Genomic DNA, 19,257 nt, shown 5'->3' with positions numbered 1-19,257 from the left:
AATTAAGTAATCTAATTTAGACTTGGGCAATAACCGGAAATCATGGGAACATAGAGAACGAAGACACCCTTTGTATAACTACGTGTATTATGATCCCTTTGTATAACTAAGTGTATTATGATCCCCTTGTAATAATAAAACCGGTAATGAAAATGAAGAGGCTTCTTTGGGGAATCAGAAACATAGATTCTCTTTTCTCCTGTTGAGCTTACACCTGCAACCTAACAACTTTCAGGCTCAGAGGTTCTGCAATAAATCCACAGGATGAAACAAAGTGAAACAAGAAAAGAGTAAATGTATATCCTAGATGCTTGTTCCATAAGACCTTAGTTCTCTGATATATGCACACAGTTTAAAATAATCTTTTCACACACTTAAAAAAGCTAAATGGAAATCTTATGACACTACACATCATGTGCGTTAAGATCAAGGCCAGAACAATCTGTACAGCAAAGAAATCAAACCAGCAAGGCAAGCATGTAAGATAAGAGAAATTTATTACTACCTTTCCAGCTGCTCTTGGAGATCTTTGCATCTGGTAAGTGCATCTTGATGACTTCTTTTCTCCTCTTGCAGCTCATTATACAAATTTTCTATTTTCCCTTGGAGAAGATTAACTTCGGTTTGTAATTCTTCTGCCCGTGTTTCTAGTGATCTGTATGATTCTGCCATGCATTTCAGCTGTGTCTCAGCCAAGCTGTTGGACTTTTGTGCAGATGTTAACTGTGACTTAACTTCAGAAAGAAGCTGTTCTGTCTCCTGCAACTGAGACTTGGTGCTCTCTAAGTTTTCTGTGCACCTAGCAAGATCAACTGCCAAATTATCTTTATCCATTTTCAGTCGTTCAAACTCCTCCAAAGAACATTTCCATGAGGCTGCTGTTGACTCAGAGGTTGGAACAAGATTCGCATCATTTGGAACATCAGGATCAGATGCAGAATCAGAAAAGTTGCCGCAACCATTTGGATAGCTTTCTCTGGGTGAGTCGACTACAGTCTTATTCTCTGGTAGAGCAATCTTGTCTATACAATCAGGACTACCAGTTTCCACTTCGGAACTCTTAAATCCCAGGACATTGAAGTGCAGCTCACTTGCTTTGCCTAATACATGAGAAATGTCGAGAACAAAATCAACCAGATCAATCTTGCTGTTAATAGCTTCGCTATATTTGGCAGAGAACCTATCAAGGTTTTTGTTTAGTCCATCTTCATCAGGAGATGTTCCTGGGACAGCCTTAGCCTCTTTACCAAAAATCATAACAAAATCATAAATGTTAGAGATGGCTATTTCCAATTCTTGATTGATGGTTTGCCCAGTGGCGGCACATGAGTTAACATCTCCAGACAAAGATATAGCCTTCGTGGATGTTATTTTGGCCTCCTCTGCAAGAGTCTGAAGATGACTTTCTGTACCAGAACAGTCAGCTGCCTCCACAACATCAGGCACCGAATGGTGATGCAAAGTGTTAAGCATATCCTGCATAAAACATCTGATGTCTGCTATAACTTTTTCATTGTCTTTTTCCTTAGAGATTGACTCAAGTACGATAGATATTTGTAATTGGAGTTTCTCAAAGATGTGTGAGTCTGCGTGCAATTGAGGATTTGCAACAGTTTCATCTTCTTTTGAAGACACTAGAGGTTTGGGGCCATGTTGGTCCCCAGATTGGTGCTCCGTTCTCATGGCGGCTTCAGGTGGAGCTTCATGCTCTACAAGTTCAGATCCTCTATTGCCTGTAATGACTGAAGCATCTAAATTCGAAACTGTTCCATCTGATCCATGGGATAGATATGCTAATTTCTCCATCTCTAGAAAGTCATCCATAAGGTCCAGGTGATTAGTGTTTTCAGCTCTGCATGGAGTTTCAGCTCTCTTTTCCTTCTTAATATAGGAGAGCTCAGACAACGATTCTGTAGCCCATGAACCAGCACAACTTATATTATCATCATTTCCATCTTCAGATATGGAGGTAAAACTTGGTGGAGTGCAAGCTTTTTTACTAGAGAAACCTTCAATTGCGGATCGGGCATTAGATATCGAAGGACTTCTCTCTTCAGCATTAGCTTGCAGTTGTGATTCCAAACTTTGAAGCTTGCTGGCCGTCTGGGCGCATATACTCCTGGAAGTTTGCAATTCATTGTTACGCCTTGCTAATGCTTCCTTCAACATCTTTGTTTCTTCATCCATAGCTAGTAGGCGTTCCGTAAGTAGCTCATTTTCTTTCTGGTACTTCTGTAAATTGTCAAGTGAAAATTCAGGCAGCTGGGACGAGTATGCAGGAGGTTTCACCGGAGACCGCCTAAAACGAGATTCTCCATAATCTCGGCCCAAGTTTTCAACTTCAAGTTTCATTTGTGCCAGTGCAGCTGGACCAGGTAGTTTCTTCCGAACAAGACCTCGTAATCTTTGACACTCTGCTTCAAGCTTAGCAATTTTCTTCACTCCCTCAAGATGCTGCTTGTTTGCTACTTCCGCAGACCGTACACTCATTGTCTTTTCCTCATTACGAATTTCCACCTCTTTCTTAGCAATATGGAGCTCGTATTTGAGTGAATTTACTTCTTTTTCACAGGACTCAATGTTGCTCTTTAGAAATTCTATCTCAGCTTCAGCTTGTGATTTTTCTTCACTTAACTTAATCAGCATGTTAGACCGATCTTGCAAAGACCTTGAGAGTGCAGCATTTTCAGCAGCAGACCTCAGTAGTTGTTGGTCCAAATTTGATATTTGTGCTTCAAGCTCGAGCTTCATCTTGTCAAAGAGCTTTGTTTTTTCAAGAACAACTTCATGCAATTTTTTATCATGTTCTTCCTTCAAATTTCGTATCTGCCTCATACATTCCTTGAGAGCCCCATCCAAATGTGATGCCCTATCTTCAGCAGTAAGCTTTAGCAGTGTGACAGATTCCAGATGATTTTTCAATGTTGCAGCTTCCGCCTCGGCTTTTTCCCAACCTGTGGAAACAATTTTTTGCTAATTGAGTCACCATCTATTTTCAAGAACAAAAGAGATGCATGACAAAACTTGAAACCTGAGATAGCTTCTTCAGCAACTTTAGCATGTTGTTTCACCAGGTTTTCTTTATTGGTAATTTCTGAATTCGCTTCAGATAACTTTTCACTCAATTCTTTCACTTCATCTTCTAAGGTTTGCACTTGTTCTTCGTAGGACTTCACTTGATCCTCCAATCCAGTTAGACGTGTATATGACTCCACTGAAATTTGGACATACTTTGGCTTTTTACCATTGTTATCCTGTTTGCCCTGTAACATAATAGGAAAATTAAATGACGCCCACGATATGCATGAAAGGTCACAAACTTTTACTTCCTTGTAAATTGATTAAGGAAATTTTTCAGGCAATGGATACTCTCAACTAGATTGTAAATCGCACAATCATGGAAAATATAGCCCGACTGGAGGTCAGACTTTACCCTCCAGAACCATAGAGCAGGAGAAAAGCAAAAGTACCAAGGATATTCTCGAAAACACCTCTATCAATACAACCAACTCACCTTCATGTTTGAAAACCAGAACAAGTTTTGTGTAAACCATGCAGTATGGCATAGTCAGGGCAGACCATATTTTGAAAATCAGAAAGCTTCTGATCATTCAACTGCCCCGACATTTCCCTATTAAAAAAGTCAATATATGCACATGGTTTCTTCATTGGTTGTTTCCAGCAAACAATTAGATTTCTAACTGTTCAATGCACGGAATGCTCTTTCGCTGCTTGTTATTCCAAATGTTAAAAAGCAATTTCTTCCAAACAAGCATAAAATGACTCACAAGGTGCATGGTGATCGTATTTGAAGAATAAAAGTACCAAAAGAAGGGGGCAGGGGATGGGGGCTTGTGGAACGACAGTGATCTGCAAGGGAATAGAGGTTTAGCCACTTTCACCTCATCAGTAGAATACAGTTGAATAGTCAAATTTTGTGCTCCAGACTATCTAAGAATTAAAAAAAAAAAAAAAAAATGGGATAGATGATTCTTGAAGCAATCGAAGGAATCTATTAAATACTCAGGATGCCACGATACTTGGCAATGCAAAGGAACAAAGTAGATTCTTATATGACCCAAGTGATATTGTAGCAACAGAAATTGGGTGGATATAATGTTAATAGATGTCAGTGAGCAAAGAAAGTAAAAGCTCTACACTCAACAACAAGAATCGAGCATAATAATATGGACAAACCTTGTCATCTTGAGTTCCACTTGTGTCTGCCACAGCTGCAGAAGAATCTGATGCAGAAACATTAGCTTTCTCAGCTGCTTGCTTATCTGATGATTTTTTCTTCCAGGGCCAACTTCTTTTATCCATTGCAGGCTGTTAATGCAAACAAGATTGTGAAAGTGAATAATAAAATAAGTCAAGGTAAAGTTATATAGTACACGAACTGCAAAATGCAGCTAATACATTAACAAGATTGTGAAAGTGAATATAAAAATAAAGTCAAGGTAAAGTTATCAGTACAAGAACTGCAAAATGCAGCTAATAATTCATTAACAGTAAAACACCACAAGACAGCCAGGGGCAAACCGCAATGTCAGTCTGCATTCAGAAACATTATATTTCCAGTCAAATCTTCATTGCATATTCTGCATTACAGAAATGATCAAAACTTTGAGCAACCAACTACCCTGGCCTAGATAACAAAAAATATGCCAATGAAGATGAAGGAAGGGTAGGCCACCAAAAACAATCAAAATATATAGCATAAATGCTACATTCCATAATCTAACAAATACAGAAAAGAAAACTTTAACCCCGCATGTCCTCTCCTCTATGGCATAAATTTGGCCTAAGCCGGATACATCATTCATCAGGAATAATAAACAAAATATATTATTTTAATGAAGTGAATTACAAGTCCGGCCAAATTCAGAAAAACAGTATCATCAACAGACTTTGATCCACAAGAACCTAAACACGAGACCATATTGCTCGAAATGCAGCTACATGTAATGGTTTAAATTTCCATGTCCTCAAACAATTTAAAAACCTATACTGACTCAAAATCCATTTATGATCCGAAATAATAAATAAACATTCAACATGATGTAGCTAAAATGCGCATCCAAAAAGAGTACTCCTATTTAGCTCACTAAAAGTCTAAACCATTTTTCTAATTAGAACTTAGGTAAAAACATTGGAGATTCACACCAATAATTCTTTACTAACTACAGATGTAATTGAAATTAAAATGGCGACCACTTAGAAACCAAAAATGATTTACAAGACCTCTGAAACTTCTCGACAATAAATTAAGAAAAGAAAAGGGAGATTCCCTCAAAGCACAAAACCCAGAAGCGAAGTACCCATAAGAATTGGGGAAAAGAAAAGGAGAGAAGATAAAAACAAACAGACGGGAAACGGAAAAAGTGAAGCTTTTTCAAGTTTTGTGCAGCAGCAAGAAAGAGAAAGGGACTTCACATAAGAACAAAAAAAAAAAAAGTAATTGTTTTCCAGAACACAGAAAACAACGCAAAATGCAAGTATTGAATGACGCACTCCACCTCACAAGAAACCAAAAACTCTACAGTCTACACAGGCACGCGTCTCTCTGCTACAAATTTCCATACTCACCAGCAGCAATGCAGTTGAATTGTAATCCAGATAAACAAATTAGAGGAATTCGAGGTTGATAATGTAGCTGGCTTAGTGTGTGTTGTGCGTGTTTTCCTAGAGAGAAGGGACGGTGACGATGGTGGTGGTGGTGGAGTGGTGGGGAAGGAGTGGTCGTGCGGATAGTGAGTTGTTAAAATTTCTCTGCTCTGGGTGGTGTCATTTAAAAGGCAAGAACGTTGAAAAAGCTCCAAAACTTCACCCTTTTAAATTTGGACCATAATTTCGGTGTAATAAAATTAAAAAATTTAATGAAAGTTTGCAGGGTATTTTACTCTACGGAAGCAAGGAATATCTACATCCTAGTAAGATTATATCCAGACGTCATCTCGCGTTTTACTAACATAAGCATATAATAATAATTTTTTATTTATTTATTTTTTAAAATATATTAATTAATATAAAAATATCTGACATATTGAATTTGTATATATTGAATAATATAGTAATTATTTTTATAAAAAAAATATTATATTATATATTAGTAATAGTTCTTCATTTAATGATTTTTTATTATACAAAATAATAAGTAAATTTTTTGTAATAAGAAATTTTAAGGTGAAAAATATTTAAGCTATTAAATGATTAATTAATATAAGAAGTAGGGCAAAAAGTTAGAAAAAATATTAATTAATAATTAGTATTGTTATATTTTACTTTTAAATAAAATCGTCTTTTTTATGAATAAAGAAACATTTATTTATTTATTTCTTCAATACGGAAAAACGTAGTAGGAATACATTTGTAGCGTTTGGTATATCTGGGTATTATATTATGTGGTAACAGTGTGCAGTTGGATTTGGGAATAGGATGGAGTGAGTGCAATGACAGGATTGTCCTTGAACAAATGAGGTATTGGCAAGTGGGTGACAGGATAAAAGGGTGAGCTGTATAGGTTTTGACAATTGGACCACCGTCACTTTGTATGTTGAGTGACTGAGTCCAGCTCATAAGTTCGAGTGTGGCCCGTCACCGTCTGCGTCTGCGTCTCCACTTTTATGGCACGTGCACATGCTGTATTTGATTCCTCTCCCTTCCTAACAGGGGGGGAAATAAAATTAATTTTTCACCCAAAATTAAAAAAGCTATTTAAATACCCAACATTGATTTCTTGGAGTAGAATTATTTTTATAATAAAGCCTATTATGTTGAATTAGTTTGATTTTATGGCCCACAATAAATGTTTGGTATTTTCCATTTGCATGTACGTAGTATTGATTGTCTGAGAAGAAGAGGTATGATATGCTGCTAGTTCTAAAGCCTATGATTAGCTGCAAGAAAATCGAGAACCCCCTTCTTTTATTAACTTAATCCTCTGCCAAATCCTTGACATTATGTAAGAATCTTTGGGTGGAGAGTTGTGTGCAATTTTATTGTAAACGCTCACTAATCAGTATTTTTCATTTGCCATATATATGTTATATTAATTCAAGATTATTGTAAATTAGTACAAGTTGGCAACCATAAACATTCATATCGTATTCACAAAGCACATGATCTCAACTGCAGGATCATGGAAATTTGTTTCGTACGATATGGTAAGATGGAGCTAATAAAGTAGGAGCAGACAGAGGTAGCATGCTTGATCTCAGTTTATTATTAATTGAAACAAGCACTTATGGGAGAGAATAGAAGATTTGGACATTTCGGAGAGGTCTCCCGCAACTGTAGTAGCAATGTAATGGTGAATTGAAAGAGAGAAGAAGCAAACACGTACTGTAGGAGAAAACAATACCCACTCACTCTCCATACCAATAGAGTTGGCCTCTACCCTCTCGTGATCGATGTTGATGTGGGGTGTAGTGCTTTTCCTCGGTCGAAATTACACTTTTCATTCTATAACATAGAGGTTGTTATATTTTTTATCTTATAGTACATTTGGTCTCGTAATCTCAAAAATTGTAGAATATAGGACTAAAAAATACTTATATTATGAGACCAAATGTCAATAAATTCTATCATATGGATCAAAAATACTATAATTTTTTATCATATGTGACCAAATGTGTTAAGCTTGTAAACCGTAGGATCAAAAGTGAAACACTCTCAATCGTCTGGGATCAAAATAAAATTTTCCCAATTTCCTCATTAATATGTAATATTAAATTATTCGCTTATCTAACAATTTAAATTCTTAGACGAAATAATCGTATAACATGATATCAGAGTTAGACGAAACAAGAGATCCTGGATCACCCATTTATGTAGAAAAAATATTTCAATTGCAAAAGTGTGTATTAAGATATAAATATTAAATGATTATACTTTCTAAACTTTTAAATGAGGTGGTCGTTTAACACTCACTTTTTTTTCCAATAATATTTACTTCTCCATTAATGGGCTCTTTTCTTTTTGGGGGGTAATTTATATTACACAACGATGAGAATACAAATTAGTTTGGCACCGACAAAAAATTACCAGAACTAACTATTATGATCTACTACAGGAAAAGTGAAATTAGGATTGAAGAAAGTAATAGTAAAGTTTTAGGTATCGTCACTTGTCTTATGTGTCGGAAAAAATTAGGTAGTTGCGACAAAGAAACTGCATATTTCGTGGCCGTATTGCTGGTAATGCTGGTTATGCTGGTAAAAGCTATTTATATAACACGAACAAAATTGAACAAGAACGGTAAGAACAGTTAAAGAGCGTAGAGGAGCAGTAAATGCAATGAGATCCAGATGGGGTAATAAAATGTGGAGTAGACAACCTAGGTTTTGCCTTTTCTAAGAGTCAACTCCTGTCATGTTCTTTTCAGAGTTACTGGAATCCACTTTTTATCCAACCCACCCCCATTTTCACCCTATCCTTATATATATATATATATAGCCTTTCTCTCACACTCTTTACACGTATATATAATAAATAATTTTCATAATATTAAATAAATTATAAATAGAAATAAAATGTACAAAACAAAACATGCATTTCATTAAAAAAAATTAATTAGGAATATTATTGATATAATAAAAAGAATTGATGCTGTGGTGTTAAGATCCAACATTTGTGAGTGAAATTTCTTTTTTATATATTAGAATATATATATATATATATATATATAAAGGTATAGACACATATTCAAGTACAAAACATTTCTTAAGAACTCTTGATCACCACTCCAAACCGTTGGGTTGTTTCGCTAAAAAAATATTTTTTCCACCCTATCGTAGAGTTACCGTATACCCACCTTTCTATATATACACTCCTCCTCCTTCATTAATTCACATCATAAATCAGCGACCTACCCTCTATAAAATGAAATTATTGCATAGAATTTCATGAAATTGTTTTAGGATGTGCATTAACATATTAACCAATAATTGTGAAGTCTGATCCAATACTCTATTCAGTTTTTCGATTATTAATCCTATTTTGTGTTAAGTTATTGTACCCTGCTTGAAGGTGAATTTTTTTTTTTTATTTTCTATTGGGATGTTTAGTGGTTATCCTTTTGTCCTTTGTGATGATGTTTAAGAAATCATTGCAAGAACAGCGGCTGAAGTTGTTGTGTTTTGTGTTCTTGTCATTTTGTTGGGAATTCTAAATCCCTTGTAATTATTTACCAAAGCAAAATAAATATAGCACCGTCGTAACAGTTCAGTGCATTTGGGGAAGGGAATATGGTTGGGTAGGTTTGGGACCAATAAACCCAAGTTTAATGAGTGGAGCCCCGGCAATAAATTCATGGGTTATTTGTTTCTGGTTTCTGCCATCCTTCCCAGATCTACAACCGCCACGTTTTATTCCTTCTACTTTCCTCTTTTCCCTTTTTTCTGTTCACATCGTTTGTCTGTTGTAACTATCTAAGGTGCGAGTGCTGCAATTGTAAGTATGTGTTTATTTTAAATGTATTTATTGATTTAACTTATTAATTTATTAAATTAGATTCTTTTCCAACTGATTACTCCTATTAATGTAATGAATTTGAGATCGTAAAAATTATTATTAATAATTATAATTTATTATTTGATATTAATTATTGTAATTACTAAAGAGATATAAAACATAATTGTCATTACTTATCATAATGAAAAAAAAATGCAAAAAACACTAATGGCCTTTTGTCTTTCTTTCAATTTTTTTACTGAAATGACTTAAGTTATTGATTGAGAAGAATTATGAAATAAGGCAACAATGTCTGAACGTAACGTAAGAAAAGAAATAACAAGAATTATGAGACTAGAACAAAATTATGTTTGTTGATGACATTCACCACATTGTTGATGACTCATGACAATTAACTCAAGACGCCCCACCATGTTTTACTTTCTATAGTAAATTCGTCTACGCTTTTCCACACAGCTGCTTTGCCTTGAAGCAAAACATCTGCTCAAAATATGGATAATTTTCGTATTGCATCCAATCAGATTGATGTGGTCGTTCAACATATTTAACACTTAAATTCAAAATTGACCATTTCTGTAAATTGATGTCTAAATCTCCGAAGGGGTTAAATTAATCTCTTTTTTTTTTTCAACTGACGAAAGTCGATAGTCTTTGACTAATGATGTTTTAGTTAAGCAGTCACGATTTCATAAATAAGTTTGAAATTATGGATTCGAGTTCTATCAACGTGTAATTTAATTTGGAGAATGAATGCACTTTATTAATCATTTATCCTTATATTGTTTTTATGGGAGGAAAAATAAAATAATATTCACCCATAACAAAGAATTGGTGTTATGGATAACTCAACAGCTCATAAACTGATAATTATTCTTAAAGTCTTGTTTGATGATAACTTTAGACAACGTCAATTACCAAACCCAAGTTTCGGGGCATTTTAGAAAGCTTATCCCATGAAGTCATACGCTTGTCCAAATACGACACCGTGTTTTCAGTATCATTCAGCAGTCCAACGCAATTGTACTGTCCTAATTAACCCAATTTTCTACGCCTGTTTGGTAATGAGAAATAGCTTTTCAAGATTGGATGAAGTCATCTTAATAATGTTTATTAAGATGTCGTCAATCGGCTAATGACAACAATAATACACTGTGAATAACAATTAATAATGTGATTAATGTCACAAAGATTGAGACAGTTGAATCAATGCAAATATTTAAGCTTGCGAAATTCTTTATTCGACTTAGAATAAAATACCAAATATCCTACGCCCCGCAGCCTACGCAATTGACTGTCGTTTTGTTCGGCTTCAGTGACTGAGGCCTTCAACTAATTTACTATATTTTAATTATTTATATATATTCAGCTTAGCTGGCTCTAAGTAAATTATTTTAGCAGGAGATGTAAATGTGTCTGCTACAACACCAAATAAAAATTTTATTTGTTTTGTAGAAATATATAAATTACAATTTTTAGGACGTACATAATTACATCAACGTATTTCATTAATATTGACGTCGAGAATCATACTAGCTATTGATTACGAACGAATAACATAATTTAATCGGATTTGATAACGTGATTTATGCTAGTTTATTTCTTGCCATACCAGTGCATATTATATTATGATTATATAATTGGAAGATAGAGTGATAGCATTGTTTAATTCAGATATATACAAATATTAATATCTTTCTAATTATCTAGTTTTCAAATACTATCCAAGACTTGGAAAAAAAAAATAAAAATTAAAGAGAGGGGTAGTTAAGTGTGAAGGCTACAATGGGGAAATTCCATTAGCCAGCTACAATGATAAATGATTAGCATCTTTTTATGTTCTAATTTTGGAGTTAAAGAGAAAATATTTTTAATTTTAAAATTAAAATTTGATATAGCCGACCGTGTAGCGTAGGTAGCATATGGAAAAGGATGCTCTCTAATCCCGAAATGTGATATGTCTGAAACAGAGATGATGCTTCTGCGACAAGTTTCTCTTTCACTAAATTATGATGATAAAGAATCTTTTCTCATTTCCACACTTTTATTTATAACAATAACAATAATATGTCCCAAAATACATCCAAATCTGGATCTCCATGCACACTAAAATTGTTTTCTTTTTCTTTTTTGGTTTTGTGTGTATGAATATCATCAGTTAGGCATAAAAATGAAAAGAGGGATAAGATTTGGAGCCAAAAATTTTATATTCTTTGGGACCCTTAATTAATTATCTCATCTCACACACACATACACTTTAATTACTCCACCCCTCACTTTTCACTTTTCTATTTTTACTTGGGATTCCACTTTACCTTTTTCTATCTCTTCCCAGCTTACCTTTTTAATTATTTTCGATGCTATTTATAAAAATTATTCATTGATTAATATTAATTTATTTGTAATTAATATTCGACAAAAATAAAAGATATATGTATAACATTTGGTAATTCATATGACCCTGCAACTGCATGTACTGTACTATGTTGTTTGTCGTTGAAAATTAGTGAGTTGACATGTTGGGATTAAAGTGTGATTAGCAATGTGTTAGTCTAACCCTACCTACGAGGAATAAATCCTATATAGCACCATCCGACATTATAATTTAGACACTTGATTGCAGATTAGACATATGAAAGAGAATTGTAGTCGCATGCATTATTAGATTTGATTCTTGTAAAACTTTAATAAGCGATTAATTATCTCTTGTAAATGATTTCTACTTCAAGATTGAGCAACCAATTACAAGAATTTCTTAATTACTTATATTCGTCTTTTCCTATTTGATCCGTCAAATCTTTTATAACATGTTAAACTTATATAAATGTTATTTCACATGTTGCCGTATTTTGTTGGATATGGCTTTTTATATGGTAATCACATAATTATATTAATATTTTAATAAATTGATTGATATATTGGTTCAACCGATACATAAATAAATATAACAAAAAATTATGAACTGAATCAATAAACGGACACAAACTAAGGTAAATATCCACACATCCACAAATCTATTGCATTTTTGTTTTCAAGTCCCTTTAGCAGTCTAATTCAAGATAGATTAAACTTTCAACCTAACTAACTCGATCAGAATTAAATCTCGATCTGAATCAATATATAAATTATTTGGGGTTCGATTTAACACATATACAATATTTGGATCGATTTTTCTTATTTGAATTTGTCGTATCTGCAATATATATATATAGGATTATTGCAATATCCTGAATGCAGATGTGAAACAACAGATGAAAGAGTACTAGAAGTGATGATGAACGTCCTTGTGGAGAAAAAAAGCCGCATTTATGGCCATCGACCCCATCCCAAAAGGACCACACTCTCCATTGATTTCTCATCCTAGCAGCGAGATAGATTTCCAAATCATTCTTGTCTGATTTTTTCCAAATCTTTTTGTCCTAAAAAAATCAAAACACTCAATGAAAATTGAAAAGGAAGAAAAGGCCCAATTGTATATTACCCCAATATTCTTAAAATTTAGCTAAACATCTTCTTATGTTTTTAAAATTTAGCTAAAAAATTTCTTATATTTTAAAAATAGACAAAACAAGCTATTTGTTTTCTTAAATATACCACACTTGCGCCTCACCACTAATTGAAGCTAATAATGTTATTCTTTATAAAAGACCGTTATGCCATTATTTTTTATATATTATTTTTGGGTGAATAGCAATTTACTCTCCTGTGATATTAAAAATGAGCACATTACCCTCTTATGAAAAAAATATAGCAATTTATCTCCCTATACTTTTTAAAATGAAGCAATTTACCTCCCTAAATTGCTTCATTTTAAAAATCATACGAGGTTAAATGTTGTATTTTTAAAAAATATAGGAAGGTAAATTGCTATTTTTTTTTTCATAAGAAAGTAATTTGCTCATTTGCAATATTACAAGGAGGTTGCTTGTATTTTTCTCTATTATTTTTTATTTTCATGAGCGTTGGATCTTTTGTGATTGCATAATAGTCATAAGATTTAATCAATCTATCTCAATCTTTAGATCTTACATTATTAAGGGTTAATATTTAATTAATTTATATATATTATACATTTATATAATTATAAAATATAAATATAAAATATAAAATATTATTTATATATAAAAAAAAATTACCCCCTCCCCATCTCCCCCGTTGCCCACCCCAACCCCCTCGCGTCACCCACCGCCGTCCCCGCCTTCACCCAGGGAACTTTGGGCGGTTGCCCAGAGTAGATCTGGGCAGATCATCCATGAGCAATCGCGCGGTCGCCCATGGAGCCCCTGAGGCGATTGCGACATTTTTTTTTTATAATTTTAATAAATTTAATTTTTTTTACTTAAGAAAAAATAAACTTTTAAAATAATAAGAAATTTGATTTTTTAAATTTAAAATTTAATAAAAAAAGTATTAAAATTTCATTCTAAATACATATACTAGTAATTTAAATATAAATATTATTTAAAGTAAATAATTTATTCAAATATATTTAAATTAAGTATTAAAATGAGCTTATTATATTATTTTTTGTATTATGATTTTAATTGAATTTTTTTAATTAATTTTATAAAAAAATATATATTTTTTTGTATTTTGACATTTAAATAAATATAGTAAATTGTATATTTTTTTGTATTTTGGGCATTTTATAAATTAACAGTAAAAAAAGGTCAAAACCTGCAAAAAAATTCATGTACACACGCACCACCCTACACCCCACTTCCGTTAGTTTCTAAAGAAAGGTTTCGTGCAGGGTTTTAGAGATCACGGAGGATTTTTTTCTTATTCTTAAAATATAAGGAAGTTTAGATATTTTCGAAAAACAAAGGGGGGTAAAACGCAATTTGGCCCGAAAAAAAGCCTTCATTGATCATTGTTCAGATTTCCTTTTTGTTATTTTGCTGATGGACTATTATATTTATCAAGAAATTTGTGGGTGTTGCATTGATTTGCATGCATGCCTCTGGCCCTGGCCCTGGCCCTGTCTCAACCTGCAAATCTTGGACCAGTTACTGCACAAACCTAAGTAGTGGTTCACATGTGCTCCGACCACTTCAAATCATCAATCACGTGCTTCGCTTGCCATACGATTGATTGAACTTCAGCCGAGTTGGGCCCGAATTAAAATTCTCCTTACCTAAGAGTTTTGGTGTAATCTGGTACGTGCAAGTGCTTTGAGACACATTTAAAAATTAAAATCAAGAATTGAGAATAAGACAACATTGATGAGAAGGCTCAAACGTAATGGGTCGAGTCCATTGATTCAAACCATTAATAGATCATAAGTAGGAGGTCGAGGAAACTGTTATGTCTTGGGCCGAACAAAATTTGTAAATACATTTCAGATCTGGCCCATCTCCCATCTCAAATACTGCCGACTTGTCCAAGAAAGGAAGAGAATCCCAGAATAATTAAGCCCACAATGTTGTTTAAATGTTGTCCTGTTTACAACTGGAACATACAACTTTTCTAATGGTCTTTGGAGGTTCATGATATGGCAAAATACAATTTTCTTTGTCCCTTATTAATCACTGTTAGAAAGAGGTAAAAGATGAGAAACCAGCATAACAATACTTTTTTGTCATGAGTCTTGTGATCATAAATATCTCTCGTTATTATGAAATATTCGATACGAATTATGATTGTTACGTCACTACAACCCTACTAAATGGGTGTTTGATGGAGCTTTTTTTAAGTGCTTATAAACTTTTTTATAGTTCACATCAAGTGTTTGCAAAAGTTATTTATGTTTTTCTCTCTCCAAAAAAAAAAAACAAATAAATAATGCCTTTCCTATTCTAAATTTAAGCTGATTTCAGCCATAATTTATCCTCAATGGCATTAAGGGCCATTTTTTGCAGCCTAATGGCATTTCTGTAAATACTTAGAGCTTTATTTTGGACATATTTATCCTCAACCGTTTTTGGAATCTCCAATAATTTATCAATAAAGTGATCCTCCAACAATTTTTTTTTTAAACAATCAAAACTTAATTATTTTATATATAGTATTTTCAAACATTTGCAACTTTTACAACAACTAAAACTATCAACTTTCTCTACAGTTTTTCACTTTTCTATCTCAGTAGAAAGTTTTGCAGACACCCCATAAATCATACAAAATAGACCAAAATCAAATGATAGGTACACATATGTTTGTTGTCGATTCTAAGGAAATTAAGGTTGATTATGAATTCACTATAAACAAACAAAACTAAGCTAAAATCTTTGGCTTCATGAAATTACAGAAGAAAGAATGCTTGGAAGACTGAATTTTATGAACTTGTGGTTGTCATTAATTTCTACAGACAAAAGTATTTTTAGCCAAATTAGCATTCGACGGGACAGCAACTCTTACCCAATATTTGAGGTTGTTTTCATCTCTTCAATGTTTTAAATCTGCCCTTTGAAGAAATTAAAGAACAAAATTATTTCTGTCAAAACCATGTGCTTTTTCTCAGACACGTAAATCGTTAATTATATATTTATATAGCATGGATTATATATATATATATATATATATATATATAGTGCAAGAAAATAAGTTTTACGAATGATAAGATGAAGTCAAATAAGTTCCCACATTGTACAGCTTCAATCATTACTAACACATTCCTCTGGCCCTTGCAGGGAAAAAAAACACACACACACACACACAAAAGAAAAGTTTACCAATTTAATATTTAAAAATGGGAAAAAATATAAGCAACCCTATTGTGATATTACAAGTGAGCAAATTACTCCATATGAAAAAATAAATCATGATTTGGCTTTCTATATTTTTTAAAATACAACAATTTACCCCCCTATGATTTTTAAAATGAAGCAATTTATCTCCCTGTATAAGGAGATACATTGCTTCATTTTCAAAGTATAGGGGAATAAATTGCTATATTTTTTTCATAGGGGGTAATGTGTTTATTTTCAATATCACAAAAGGATAAATTATTATTCACCCTTTAAAAATATATTAAAAATAAATTTAAAAAAAAATGGTATGTGAATTTTAGTCAATGTATTATAAAATAAGAAGGAAATAATTTAAGAGAGGGCGTAGTGGTTGACGTCAATTACTTTCCATCATGGGCCAGCTATTTTTCATTTTAATATTCACTACATTTTTAATTAATAGTTTATTTTCCTGAATTAATTATTAGGATAAGTTTTTCAAACACGAAGCCAGCTATTTTATTTAATGTAAAAGGGTCTCTCCTACTTTTCAATAATATCGAAAGCAACTTTGAGGCTGTTTGGTAAATATTTTAACAAAAAACTTAATTCAAAACTAAATATGATGTTATGAATGTAACGACTTTTTTTAAAAAAAAGTAAGAAGTTCTTAACTTATTTTTAAAATATTAATAACTTAATTCAATTTTTTTTTCAAATTATTACAAACTTATCATTAGTAGCATACTGTAAGTTTCATGATATTATTTTAATCAAATAATTTACTTAATAATATTCTATCATATATCTTATAAGCTTAGAAAATAAATTTTATGATGTACAAGCTTATAAAATTTTATAATAAAATTTTAGCCAAACACCTTCTAAATGTGTAATATGATTAATTACATTTTCACGTATTGCCTAGCTACTCTTTTAAGCAGTATATGTATACAATAATTTTTTATTATAAATGAAGTAAGTACTCCTCATTTATTGTTCTTAGAATTATATACAAGAATTTTTTTAATTTTTTAAATAATAAATGAGTAACCCCTCCTACGTACAAATGGCTTTATAAAAAAAAAAAAAAGAAGAATACAACGATTCATATGTCAGGTTAGTAAAATAGCTACTCAAAACCCTTTTTTCCTTTTCGATAAAATATGGATCATTATATAATTTAATACATTCAAATTCAAAAATTAATTAAATAAATCGATAATCCCAAATTAACAAATGCGTTTAGAAGGAAACAGAAAAACAAAAAGCTATTATAGAGATGGATATATAGTTACATTCGTAGAATTCAAATTTACAATCTTTATATGTATAGTCTTAATCTTATCACTTGAGCAATGTCTCATTCTCAAGTACTTACTCTTTATTAATTAAGGCTGCAAAATAGTGTATTACAACTAGAGAGCAATTGCCTCTATAGATGTACTTATTTGATAAAACAAAATGTAAACCAATCAGAAGTGAACCATCAAAATTTTGTAAATAATTAAAGATCATATATAAAAGTTTGAGTAAAGTGTTAATCTGATGATGTGATTATCTCATGATTTATTAATAATTTATATACTTATTAGTCGCTTTTTTGATGAAAAGTAAATTGCGTGGCTAGATTGTAGCTATTAGGGTGGAAAAAGATGAGGGATAAATTAAATACATTATATTACTAGTGTAGGAACAAATTGAAGAATATTTTAGTGGGATGGGGTTTGTTCCACATGGGGTGTTGATGTTGTCCTTACAACTCCCACAACGGCAACCACGTTGTACCAATCAATTATCACTGTGAACTATACTATTAAACTCCATAACATTATTAAAGAAAACGAAAACATAATATTAAAATAATAAACATGGTATGTATGTATGCTTTCATTGAATTGAAATCCTTTACAATTAATTTCCATGAAATGAATGAAATAAGAATGCCCATATATATATATATATATTTGTTTTTAATTTACAACCCTTGATGATCACTTCTTTCTTTAATTTGTCAGCTGTAATAATTTGCATAAGCACTGTTTGTTGACTCCGCTCCGATCCGAACCCGGGACGACTCGGTGGCGACCCGCCCCACCTACTTGCCATCTCCATCATGATATTCTCCCGGAGCAAGTTTAAGTAATTCACCACCCCGTTTCACATGATCGATTTACGTAAAAGAATCACAAAATAAACAAGAAAAAAGATGATAATTCCTACTGAAAACCCGGCTCCGTTTTACCCGGGTCAAAATCTGAACCTTGTTTTGCATGTAGTTTACTCACCAAACGGACTTATCCGAAACCCCATGCAAAAGGGCCCGGGATTCAGCCCAGAATTCAAGGTTGCTCCGGAAGCCCACGTGGCAGTACCTCTGGAAATCCTCGAAGCTCATGAACCGGTTCGAGTTGCTGACATTGGACTCCTTCCGGGCCAAGTACCGGAGAATTTCCTCAAATAGAGTCTCGTCGCAAGGAATGGCCAATGGGCCACCGTTGTTGGCGAACCCGTACTCTTCCTCTGCCTGGACCAGTAACTTCTTGAAAACCGGATGGTTCAGGTACGTCGCTCTGACGACGAACCTCTTGCAGCTGGAGCCGACGGTCACCGCCACGTGTCCGGCGGGCACGTCGGAGGGTGTGAGACGCGCAGCCATTGATGCCTTCTTCCGCCACCTCCGGAGCAGCTGGCGCAGCCTAACAATGTGACGGATTTTGCTGCAAGCCGACATGTTTTGTATGATCAAGGATGTGTTTAAGGGCAATGTGCGAGCGGAATGGAATGTTCTTCCTCCTGCGTTGAATCTTGATTTGTAAGGGTTGAAATGTGAGGGTGAGGGGTTTGAATTATGGAAGAGGGTTGGGGTATATATAGAGTCAGGGGCAATAATATACCCTTGTTTTTGGGTAATAATTACGACATTTGATATATATATATATGTATATATAATAGTGGAGGATAGGTAGCTGGTGTTTGATAAGTTTATTAAATGGTCTGTAAGTGATTATGATTGGATATTGATTACAAGTTTATAAGAGGTTGGATTTGGTAAAAGCTCCGGTGTGAGAAGTGGAATAGAGAGTACCAATTTTGAGTACGGTGTCGTATCTATATT

The 19,257-nt window shown here is 33.1% G+C and overlaps 2 protein-coding genes across 7 annotated transcripts in view; both read right to left on the bottom strand.

Annotated features, from left to right (window-relative positions):
- The window catches only part of LOC105159334 (filament-like plant protein 4), a 7,310-nt gene extending 1,424 nt beyond the window's left edge, over positions 1–5,886 (bottom strand). The window contains exons 1-5 of one of the 6 annotated variants that reach the window (XM_011076358.2): positions 5,590–5,886; positions 4,543–4,601; positions 4,198–4,329; positions 3,032–3,263; positions 506–2,954 (exon numbers count right to left, since the gene is read on the bottom strand). In XM_011076358.2, coding sequence (XP_011074660.1) covers positions 506–2,954; positions 3,032–3,263; positions 4,198–4,329; positions 4,543–4,560 — 2,831 coding nt within the window. In that variant the 5' untranslated portion in view covers positions 4,561–4,601; positions 5,590–5,886. The other 5 variants (XM_011076356.2, XM_011076357.2, XM_011076361.2 and 2 more) reach the window with 5 other exon arrangements.
- LOC105159580 (auxin-induced protein 6B-like) lies at positions 18,023–18,974 on the bottom strand. The gene has a single exon (XM_011076691.2). It carries the CDS (start codon positions 18,871–18,873, stop codon positions 18,424–18,426), a length of 450 nt encoding a protein of 149 aa, XP_011074993.1. The 5' UTR covers positions 18,874–18,974; the 3' UTR covers positions 18,023–18,423.

This window comes from Sesamum indicum, linkage group LG3, assembly GCF_000512975.1.
Source record: "Sesamum indicum cultivar Zhongzhi No. 13 linkage group LG3, S_indicum_v1.0, whole genome shotgun sequence".
Classification (NCBI taxonomy): domain Eukaryota; kingdom Viridiplantae; phylum Streptophyta; class Magnoliopsida; order Lamiales; family Pedaliaceae; genus Sesamum; species Sesamum indicum.
The sequence above is the reverse complement of the archived record's forward strand: the minus strand, read 5'-3'. Positions and strand labels throughout refer to the sequence as shown.

What these genes read in the sequence shown, in the direction of transcription:
- LOC105159580 (XM_011076691.2), bottom strand. Translation starts at nt 18,873, where the DNA reads ATGTCGGCTTGCAGCAAAATCCGTCACATTGTTAGGCTGCGCCAGCTG.